Source organism: Phymastichus coffea, unplaced genomic scaffold, assembly GCF_024137745.1.
Source record: "Phymastichus coffea isolate CEN01 unplaced genomic scaffold, Cenicafe_Pcof_1.1 PCOF00008, whole genome shotgun sequence".
NCBI lineage: Eukaryota > Metazoa > Arthropoda > Insecta > Hymenoptera > Eulophidae > Phymastichus > Phymastichus coffea.
This window is the reverse complement of record NW_026706819.1, coordinates 10138521-10150235: the sequence shown is the minus strand read 5'-3', so window position 1 is coordinate 10150235 and position 11715 is coordinate 10138521. Positions and strand designations below refer to the sequence as shown.

At 43.6% G+C, this 11715-nt stretch overlaps 1 protein-coding gene across 1 annotated transcript in view; it reads left to right on the top strand.

Annotated features, from left to right (window-relative positions):
- Nucleotides 1-263: 263 nt before the first annotated feature.
- The window catches only part of LOC131669937 (amyloid beta A4 precursor protein-binding family B member 1-interacting protein), a 55358-nt gene continuing 43906 nt past the window's right edge, over nucleotides 264-11715 (top strand). The window contains exon 1 of the mRNA XM_058945163.1: nucleotides 264-487. Within this exon, the coding sequence (XP_058801146.1) occupies nucleotides 350-487 (138 nt within the window). The 5' untranslated portion in view covers nucleotides 264-349. The remainder of the gene's footprint in view (nucleotides 488-11715) is intronic.

The window sequence follows — 11715 nt, the reverse complement described above, 5'->3', positions numbered from 1 at the left end:
TTCAGTATATATAGGTTCCGTACGCTGCTGGCGGCGAGCAGGCTTGCGCCCTGGCTCCCTTTATTCGCCGAGACCCCCTCCAGCTCTCTCTCTCTCTCTCTCTCTCTCTCTCTCTCTCTCTCTCTCTCTCTCTCTCTCTCTCTCGTGCCACGCTCGCAGTCTCGCACGTGCTGCGGCCCGGGAGCAGGGGGACGAGCGGGAGGGGAGCCGGCGCGAGATGGACGGACGTACACTCGTGCGCAGTCAGTCTCCTTTCGGCCGGCTTGTCGCTTCGACTTGGCACTAGCTTAACTCCGCGTAGTTCGGTCCGCGGTGCAGAAAGCGCGAGTGCGGTGGTCGAGTCGCTGCGATGGCCGCGCCAGAGGTAGGAACGCGCCACGCGTCCGCGAGTGCCCAAGCCCAGACGATGGATTGGCTGCGTCGGCAGGAGCAGCTCTCGACTGGGAGCCCCGAAGACAATGACGACTACTACTGCGATGAGGCGCTGGTACGTATTTTCCGTTGTAATGGTCCTGTTATCCGCACTGCAAGCCCGCGCAATCGTTGCGCGCGGCTCGCGGAATCCGTTGACTCCCTCGGGCCCTGCACGCGCGTGGTGTCTATTCCGAGACTCGCCGAAGCGGTGAACTAAGACGAATCGCTGCGCTTTCTTTGCCGGCTCATTTGGAAACTCGCGTGTGTTGTCTTTGGCGTGCGCATTTTGGGGTATGCGGAACAGCACCAGGTGAAAAGCCACGCCAATCCGGAAGACGAGTTGTGGCCGTGAAGGTGCATTAGAGGGGTTTAGCCGTGTGACACAGTGATCACGGCAGTGGCTTCGATTAGTGCGTATTGTGCTTTGTCCACCTGCAGCTGGCGACTGCGTGTCTGGGCTTTCCTACCACGCGCCCGCCTCGGGACGTTTAGCAATCGCCGCGCGCGTCGACCAGTATCGCCGGCTTTCAGTTGCCGCAACGGGCTCTCGCTTCCAGTCAGCTTCTATCGATCGCGATTGTCTCCAAGTTGTCCAGCGAGGGATTGATTCTCTGACGGTCCGTGAGCAAAAAGTCAATCGTCAACTTCGCGGGAGAAGCCGACAATGGTCCCGCGAATACCCGGGCCGAGCGACTGTTGCCTTGCTTGCCGACTGTTCGCAGCTGCCTGCATGGCGCTCGCCTCTACAGGCCCTTCTATCCTCGAGCGAGTGTTTTTGAAATGGAGGGCCTCTTGCGATTCATTTGCTCTACTACAGTCTTGCCGCGTGGATCTCGAGTCAGTTAGCGGCGTGATTAATGATCAGCGCTCACAGATAAGAGCGCATTCCTTGGCTGCGCAATGATTGATAGGCGCAGTCGAGTCAAGACACAGCAGCTTTATGAACGCTCAGCGCGAGCCAATCAGTTGGACGTAGTGGCCTGATCTGGTGCAATTTGAGAGTTCGGTAGTCCCGTGAATACATCCCCTCCGCGAATACACAACTGGCTGCGCAAAGGCCTGCGATTCAGCTGTTTCCATTAGGCATAGTCGGGATTCTCGAGCGATGCATCAGAGCAGAAGGACCGAAGGTGGAAGAACCAAGGGGAAGAGCCGAGGAGAATGAGAAAGCTTTGCTCCGAAATAGGCGTAGTTCGGATCTTGGTGCGCGCGGGCAAAGCCCGCAGAAAGGATCGAAGCCATCGACGTTGTCCCTCTTGCCCAGAAGGGAAGCCGCTGACCTTTGAATACGCAAAAAGTGACGAGCGAGAGAGAGAGAGAGAGAGAGAGAAAGAAAGACTCGGCTTATCGAATGTCAAGAACAGCACTTTAATGTAATGTTATACTGCCAATAGTGCTCTGGATTCGCACATGAGTGTCGGAATACAAGTAGCTGTTTGGCTGACTTATTGTTCCACCGACAATTGATAAACCTAACGTGAGTTGAAGCGCAAAGGCCCTCCGACAATAAAAAGGAGAGGTCGCCGGCGAGGGGAATAGCGCTCCTTCCGTGCGTCGTCAAGATTAAAGGAACGAGCAGGATCAATTAGCGAGTGGCAGCGAGGTGCTTCGAATAAAATAAAGCGTGTCCAATGCGCGGAGCTGCGTGAGCACTCGTCGTTCTTCGTCGAAGCGGGCGGACCATCGAAAGGGATAGAGACGCTTTTGACCAACTCCGAAGCGTACATTAGGCGAGTCTGCGTACTCGTCAAACAGATCGAAGGGCGCGCAAAAGCCACCGGGTCATTTCAGTCGCAGAAAGGGAGAGCTCGGCGCCGCGCGACCACGCGCGTGGACGGAGAGACACGAGGGAGGCTGCGGGGTCTCGGCGCGGCGGCGCGGCGTTCGCTCCCCCTCGGCGTGACTCATCGGCGAACGAGTCAGCCCCCGACCCCTCGGTGCCTACGAAATCGCGCGTTATCGTCGCTCCCGCCATTCTAGCAGACCTCGTTCCTGTCTCTCGGCTACGCGCGCTGCTCACTTAGGCACTCCCACTCGAAGCAGCCGCAGCAACGGAGACGCGAAGCCGATCAGCTCGATTCGTCGCCGTGCGCATCTCTCGGTAGTCAACATGGCAGTGCAGCACTATGCAAATGCCCCCAGATCGCCGCATTTAATGACCGCTCACCGTGACGGCAACGGCCCGGCCCTCGCGAAAAAGGCGAGAACGAACGCTCCGCAACGACGTTTGGCCGCGAATCGAACGATCGACCTTGACGCGTAGGCCTATCGCTTAGTCTCATTCGTTTGGGCGAGACTGAGTCGCGCACCACCTTACGCTCGTCAATGAGCAACAGTTCTGACACATCGACTACACCTGCGATGTTTGCGCTCATGCTGAAAAACGAAAAGAAACGCCGAACGTCCAGAGGCGTACAGTCGACGTCAGGACTCGCTGACGTCGACTGTATTATTCCCGTTTATTTTTGTACGCACCCTCGCGCAAAACGAAACGCGCTGTGTGTACGTTCGTAACACTGCGGCGAAGAGTGAACACGCGTCTCTCAACAAGTCGGCTGCTTCTTCAATTCCGCAAAAGTCCAAGACGCATCTACAATGCAAGCACTTTACGCGAATATACATGAAGAATGGTATTCCTGATGTGGGATTGACGGGCTTCGTGCTTTTGAGTTTTAAAAGTTGAATTCGTCCAAGACCTCTATGACGAGCCATCGTGGGGATCCGCAGCGCAAAACGCAAAGTGAAGCGCTGCAGTGAGATACTTTGGCCGCTATCTTTAAGAAAAAGACATGCAGACTAATCGATACATAACAATGAGTCATTGTCAGAAACAGACGCTTGCAGGCGCAGCTTCATTCACGCGATCTTGTATTATGTTCGTATTGTGAATCGCCCCTAGATTTGTATAATCCGCCGAGGAGAGGCGTACGGACCAGCTCCCCTCACTTTTAATACAATGAGCAACGCAGCTGTCCCCTTCTTCCAGACAAGTGCCGCGTCTAATGCCACGGCTGTTTTTTGGCGATAATCCGTGCAAAGCTTGTCCGTCACAGTCATAAGTGCTTGCTGACTGCTGCCGTTATTATTGACGCGGGTGGCTAGATGGCGCTCGCGAACAGGCGTGGCTGAGACCACAACTAAAGCAAGAATTATTTTATCATTATTATTGTTGGCGCTAGTCTTGTTACCGGGGTATTCTTGAATAGCCGTATTATGTGACTCATAAACACGGATCTTTAATTCATGTCCTATCGCATCGAATGCCCAGGAGCTTAAATCGGTAACAATCAACGTAAAATAAAGAGGGCTACAGCGGTTCATTTGAGTACGACTCCCATTCTTCATTTGAGAGACGATCGCGATGAACGTATTCGCAGGCAGCGTTTGTCCGAGGGTCGCCACGCGCGTGCCTTCCTTTGGCCCAAGCCGCGAATTGCTGCTGCTGAAGGAGCAGCAGGAGCCGCCACTCCGGCCTGTCACCCTTTGCTCCTTCACTCCTTTGCGCTGCTGGGCTTTTCCGAAACATCGAGGCGGTCTAAGTGCGAGAGGTTGTTGACGGTCTTTTGCGTTTGTTAACCCTACTGCGTTCAAGCATCGATACAACGATCCTGAGTCTACGAGTCGTTTTCTTCTCGGGCCCTGCCTTGTGCAATTATTTCCTCTTTGGTACATTAATGCAGTGGAATCGTTAAAAAGACGCCAATAACGCTAATTCAAGCGCGAGAGATCGCTACAATAGTAAACCTTTCAACGATACATAAATGTTTGTATAAATCGCTATTATGTCAACGACTTACAAGAGCTTGCGCACGTACCGGCATACTAGTGTCAGCGATCATCGGCGCGTGGTATCCCATTTCACTAGGTTCGATCTCACTAACGAAGCTTTTCCACAATCGCATTCAAAAACTTGTTTACTTTGCTTTTTTATCACTCTCGCTATAGGCACTAATGAAACGCGAGCGAGAGGAGAGCCGCATAGAATCTAATCCGCAGATGTCGAGCAGCTGTCTCGTTTGCCGATTGGCCGCTTCCGGCCTCCGCTCCTCTCTGTCTCTCCCTGTAGAGTATACATAATACATGCATCCTCCGGGTCGAAGATCACGTAGCGAGTGTGTACGGAAAGAGACAGAGAAGTAAGCGAGCCGAGAGAGCAGCTGGTGCTGGATACATAATAGCCACAGTCCCGTTAGCACGCACACATTTTCATACACCTCGCTCGCGGCCGAAGAAAAGTACAATAGAGAGAAAGAGATCTTGGATGAGAGAGAGGGAAGCCTGGCAGCGTCGACACAATTAGAAAGCGCAGCATATCCCGATCAACTTCAAATCTTGATGTATTGTTGATGTCAGTAGAATCACAGATTACAAAGAACAATGAAATATTTTCAAAGTCGTCGCATTTGAAAAAAGAGCCCGTAAATACTGGAATGCGCCGAGCATTAACGCTGAAACCATAAAGTAAAAGCGCTCGCGACAGCAAATAGCGGAGTGAATTGAAAGACATCGTTAAGGGAATAATGTAGAGTGAGTTCGGATCGAGAGAAATAGAGAGAGGGAGAGCAATTAAAACAGCCGATGAATTTAAAGCCTTCGGACTTGGAATGTGACTAAGAGGCATAGAAGGTCTCCTACATCAAGACAAATCGGTAGTGGTGGAAGACCAACATGCAACTTTTACATGGTTCTCATCTGAGACCTTTGCTATTCTCTCTCTACCAAATATAGAAGAACCATGTTCAGTATGCAGAAAGCTATTGTCAACAATTGTAGAATCAATACAACTGTACGAGGCATTAACTTGGGCAACTGTAGTCTTGCTAGCAATAGTCGACAAGCACATGGCTGCAGTGCAACGAAAGATGAACCTACGCATAATAAGTACATGGCGTTCATTGTCAAGAGGTGCGTCTAATTTGCTTACAGTCCTACTCAACCCTACTATTCTTGAGAGGCAAGAAATATGGACCGAGCAATATGAACATCAACGGCGACAGCGACAGCTGTCCGAGCAGAAAAAAAGTGCATACGAGCAAAAGAAAGGGAAATGTTTTTCAAAAGAGTGTATAGCCTCGATAGCAATTATAGTTTTTGTGGTGAAGAGAAGGATGATGCAGAGCACACGCTGCTTGAGTGTCCCGCACATGAATGCGATAGAAGAAAGCTATATAATCCTATAGCATAAGTAGGATTGACTCGGCTATCGAGAGATAATCTCGTAGCAACTATGTTGACGACGAAGGAAAAATGGCACCTTATAGCTGCAGTCAACAGGAAAGCAATTAAAAAGAAAATGAGAGAGAAATCAGAACAAAATACTGAAGAACAAGAATAATAAGTTGACAAATGCAGTATCCGAAGGGGGATCCTTCGGGATAAGGGCATCTCCCACCGAAGTAATACTAAAAAGAAGTGCCGGCGAATACTACGAGTAGATGTAAGGGGGATTTCACACGCCGTTTTTACACCCGTACAGCCATAAAACCAAAAGGATTTCTTAGTCAGTAGGCTATGCTGGAGACTCTGACACACGGTGGCATTGGAGTTGAGACCGATAACCCCCATTAAAAAAAAAACAATTATTCTGTCTCAAATCCAATGGCCTGCGATATCTACCCAATGAATATGAGGTTAAATAGGTCTTACGTGAACGATTTGCAAGACGTCGGTACACTACGAGGTTCGAACTACTCGAGAGCGTCGCTAAACGACCTAAAGTGGCTTGGCTGATTTTGGAATAGGTAGAAGAATCGATCTTTGCCTCAACACTAGCGAAGCTTGCAGCAATAACTTGTCAGCAATGATGGCTTTGTCCCGTTTAGTGATGAGTCGTTAGTTTTGGGGTCACGCTGCATAGTAAGTAGATCTAAAAAACACAAGTGGTTGCTAAGAAGATCAATCGTATTCTATATATTTTGAGGTTTATTAGGCATAGTACCACACAGGTACGTGCAAAGCGACGGATAAAATTCCTTGTTCAGCTGCATCTTGATTATTTTGTGCTGATGTGCTTGGAAATGTAACTTATGAGTAACTTATGTGTGAAAAGTATATACTAGGAGGAACCCTCATATTGCCACAAGTTATAAAGATACAGTGACTCGAACATTCGACAAATTATTAGACCAAGCGTAAGCCCAGATCTACCAGGAGGATCGTGAAACAAGAGTTCAGGATCCCGAAGGCGAGAATCAATACAAGCTAGGTCTGCAGCTAGGTATTTCCAAGTCCAGGGTTTTCGCCTTCGTAATTACTTCTCATCTTCTCTTTGCTCTTTTTTGTGACTAACAGCATTAAACAGGGTAGTGTGTAAGTACTCTTTTGATCTTAATCAGAAGCTGTACTCGAAAATATGACGGTCGCTGTTATTTTTTCAACGACAAGTAGACTACACTTTTAGTGCTAGTTAGTTTGGACCAATGTCATTTGTTCTTTCCTATTGGTTCACCTCAAACACAAAGCATGCAACGTCGTACAAAAATATGTTCTAAATTTTGCCTACAACTCTCTGTCCACCTATCGATGTTTTCTACATTATCACACTCTAAAGTCTTTTCATTATATATCCATCTGTGCACACGGTTTTCGTAAATAACATGCAGGTTCTAAAAACATTCAGAGAATACTGATCGGTTCGCGCACTCTGACGCGAATACTGATGCTAAATTAAATTTCACAAACCCGTGAAATTCGTTTTTACTTTATTTGCGCCTTAACGGCATAATGATTCAGCTTTAGAATGATTTTTTCACTGATTAACTGTTTATTGTACTATTTTGGTGGGGTTGACGCTAAAATTTTTATCCATACATAAAAAAAATGAAAAGAGAGTTTGCAAACAGAAGATATAATTCTTAAAGATACGTCCTTAACACAAACATATTCAAGCGCAATGGTACAGTAAATGGCAGACACAGCAAAAAAGTTGAAAAGAAAGAAAAATAAAGTGTAACAGTGGTGCTGAACACTAAAACTCCATTAATAATTAATTAACCTTTCAGTCTCGAAACTCCTTACCGTGGATGCCCGATAGTGGATCAGTCGAGTTACGTTGTTGGTTCAGCTTATATATAGAGATATACCAAAGTAGCGCACCTATCATCACATGCATGACCAGTAGTCAATGCTTTTTCTAAAATTTCGGCAGATTTTACGCAGAGGTCAGCTCGCAAGCTGCGCGTGCTCAAGCATAATGACAGCGTTAAATGTTTAACTAGAAGCATCAGAAAGCCGCAAAGGGCAAAATAAATTTAAAGTAAAATGCCAAGTATCGCCAGCCTTTCGTTTATTAACCTTCATTTTCTACTGTTATTAACCGTAGAGTAACTGAAACTTTTGAATAATCATTGATTTTTTTATGAATTTGATAATAGAGTTTTTATTTTCCAATGAATATCGATGATCCTAGTGTTTATCAAATCGCATAATTTATCGTTCATCTATAATATCAGAATGATAAAGTAGGTGTGTAAAAGATTTGATGAACGTATTATTATCGATTAAAAAATTATAGAGTACGCAGGTTTCTCGTAAATATCCTCAGAAAATTAATGCAACTAGCACGTTATCAATTGAAGCATAAAATCTGTGTTAGAAAATGATTATTTAATATCTAAGAGCACCAACTGTCTAGATTTTTAGCCGAAAAGAAAAGACTAAAAATAGTGTTCGACACTTTGCAAAAAGTCGATCTCAGCAATGAAAAGTCCAGGCTTTAAACTTCAATTAAAAAATCATAAAACCATTCATCTAATTGTATTAAAAACATTATTTGAATACGTTAATTTTGAAGCAACATCCACAAAAAGTTTAATTACATTTGGCTTAAAGTATATCTGTTATTGTATACTAATATAGCAATATGAGTTATATTTGAGCCTGAACTTAATTGTTACGGCTTCTTTTTTGATATCATAAGATCATGTTTGACAGTTTATGAAACTTTTTATTGATTTTTATGAATTTGGAATGCGTTAATTTTCAGGCTTATTGAGAATGTAGAATGGCAAAAATCGTACCACTTTTGTTATATACATGTTTATAATGAGAATTGTATTAATATTATAAAAAAATGAAAAAGACAAAAGTTGAAATGATTGCTAAAATTGAATTTGCTATTAAAATATATAAATCTCTTACTTTCAAGTGTATAATTTAAACATTATAAAGTATAGTATAAAATAAAATTTTCTTGCCATTTTAACGCGTTAATGAATGACAGTGCTGGATGTCGGCGACTTATTATTTTGAGACTGTGTAGTTTAGCGCGCTTTGCGGGATCTTATTTGTTTTGTGACTGCTATTTGTTGTTTTAATCGAACCTTTTACGTGCTATCTTTGAGTTTCTATACATGTCATATGAATAAATGATACAATTAATACATCTACAGTTGATAAAATGTACGAAACTGTTATATCATACAGTCTTAACCTTACTTGATATTCGTGGTTTGCTATGGCTCTAGTGTTAGATTAGTATTAGTAATATCGGAGCGTTATTTATAGGCCAATTAAGAGGGCGAAAACGTGACAAAAAGTTCAGAATCGATGGGAACGCTTTCTTTTATTGTTACTAAAAAAATCGTTTTTTTAGTAACAGACTATATAGCACTACTTGTCATATCGCCCTTAACAAAAAAGAGGTGGTCCCATTGATTCTGAACTTTTTGTCAAAAATAGCCTGTTTTTCGCCCTCTTGATTGGCCTATTAGTCGTCTCATTAAAAACACTCGTGATCATGCGTTAAGTTTAGTGAATTTACTTTGACAATTAGTTTTGGTTGCCCTTACATCTCTTGCAATGCAGTATAAGAACTAAAAATATGTTTTCCTTAATTTTATTCTATTCCTTACTCTTCTAACCAAATTGCTAGGCAACATTAATTTTAATATCACAGATGGAAATCGAATTTACTAACTAATCGATATTTACTAACAATAATTCCATCATTACTCGAAAACGTAACTTATTATTTTTTATAATGATTTACTAACTGCATATTTCCATTTACAATTACTAATGCAGATTATCAATTATTGATACATTGAATTGACTACTGAAATAAAATTCTCCTACTTCTAGATGCGTAATACAAGTGTTGCAAAATACAATAAAATTTCAATTTTCGAGCTCTGTTCACGTTCCGGCTATAATCACAACGCTAGATGTTAGCGACTTATAATTGTTTTTAAATAGGAACAAGAAATAGGATAGGATTTGTCGTTTTATTTTATGACGGCTACAACTACTATTCATTTTGAGGACATTGCAATGTTGCCTATACCGTCGATCAGAGCTATTCGTGGTTTTAAGTTGTTATTTCTTTTTCCGCGTTATAAGAGATGTAGTAGTGAGTGATAGTTGAAAGCGGAAAAAGAATGTTCTGGTTTGGATACAGTGCTCGCGTGACAAAGGCACTGAACCACAGACCGCGCAACAAACGTGTGCATGCGCCCCATTGTTTGCTCGATTTCGATCGCGTGTCTTTTTTCTGCTTTGTTTCGTACTGTACACATTGTGACCATTCGGTCGATTGATTTTGAGCTTTATCTTTGAAACGTGCCAATCTACGCACCTAGTTAATACATGTAAAATGTATGATATAACCATTGCGTGACTATATTTGTGTTAAAAGTTTTGCTACACTATTCATAAATCACGATCAAAAGCCATGAAACATGCAGCCTAATAGTAGAAGGATAGTGACCTGTCAGTCAAGGAGCCAAGTATGGTCTCGTTGCCTTTTTCCAAGATGGATGTACCAATCAAAGTTTTTCTTATGCGTTTCATAATATGCATTGAAAAAAAATCATATTTTCCAAAACTTGGCCAATTATTATCTCGAAACTATTATAGGCTGGAAAGACCAACTAGTTAGAAGGTTTTTCATATAAAGCCTAATGGAGAAGCTGAAACCATTTGATACTACAGATTGTTGAGAGATAACCTGACGACAAGTCAGTCGGTCAAAATACACAAGAAAAAGCTTGATTGGTCCATCCAAAGGAAGAAGGCCAGAAGAGTATAGCTAAGAGCTTGACTATATATGCGGGCTGAATGGCCGCAAACGAACGTGGACTGAGTCATTAGAAAGGTAGACGACATCTGTGTAGGTGCACGACTTAGTGCATTCGTCAGCCAAAATGAAGGTAGGTAGGCTAGAGGAAGCGGGCAGCAAACATTTTGTGCGATAATCGACATCAGTTGGCATACGAGCAGTGAAGCTGGAGGAAAACCAATAAATCAGTGACAAGACTACTAACAGTATGATGATTTGTACGAGCTGAACATGCCCGCAGCGATCAGATATGACGATCGATTGTAGGTACAATCGGCTGAGCACAGCTGAAAAATAAGATAGGTCGCGTGCGCAGGCAGGATCTTTATGGGCTGGATGCGCGAGAGAGGACCACGCCTTGATTGAAAAGTAAAAAAAAACTCGCGCGTGGGTGTCACGCTGCGAGAATAGAAATGGAGACTCGCCTCTTCCATGCGTGGGCGCCACGCTGAAACACTCGTATGTACTGCCTTCGATGAGTTCCACTCCGAGAGTTGCCTCGCTTTTATTTCCGATCTGTGCATTCGTTAACCCTTGCTCAAGCGAGCGAGTTGTCCAACGGCTTACATAAATATAGCCGTGGTTATATAACAGTACAACCTAGCCGTTTCTGACCCGATGCGGCATACAAGCATTAACGCATTGACACTATTACGTTCATTACAATCAGTATAATATCCACACGCGTGGCCGGCTTTGTGCATGCAACTCGCATCTGATCAGTCAGTACAATAGGTGAGTTTACATATATTCTCAGGAGACAGTGGCAGAATATGAACCATCTCAACTTTTAACGAGCATGCAAATTAGGAAAAACTTTAATCCTTAGAGTTACAGCCCTATGGAGGCATTGATAGTACGCCATGAATCTAGGAGTTAGGAACTTTTGAAATATGCTATCGTATTTATCAGTCCCTAATTACGAAAGCCTCTGATTCGGTTTTTTCTAAAATGATTTTATAAAATAAAATAAAATAAACAAGTAAAAGAACCACCAACAAAATTGTTCCAAAATTCGTATAAAATGAGAAAATTATTGTATTTCCTATGTAAAACGCCCAAAAACACTAAAATATCATGTATTTCGTACGAGTGTAATACTACAATAATGTTGATTAATTACTACGTATGTGTTTTGACATTGTTTTATTGAGAGTCAATCATTACTTTTTGTATTTGATAACGATCATCAAATTATTTTTAAAAAGTTGCTTATGCAGTTATATTATTAACAGGTCATAAAA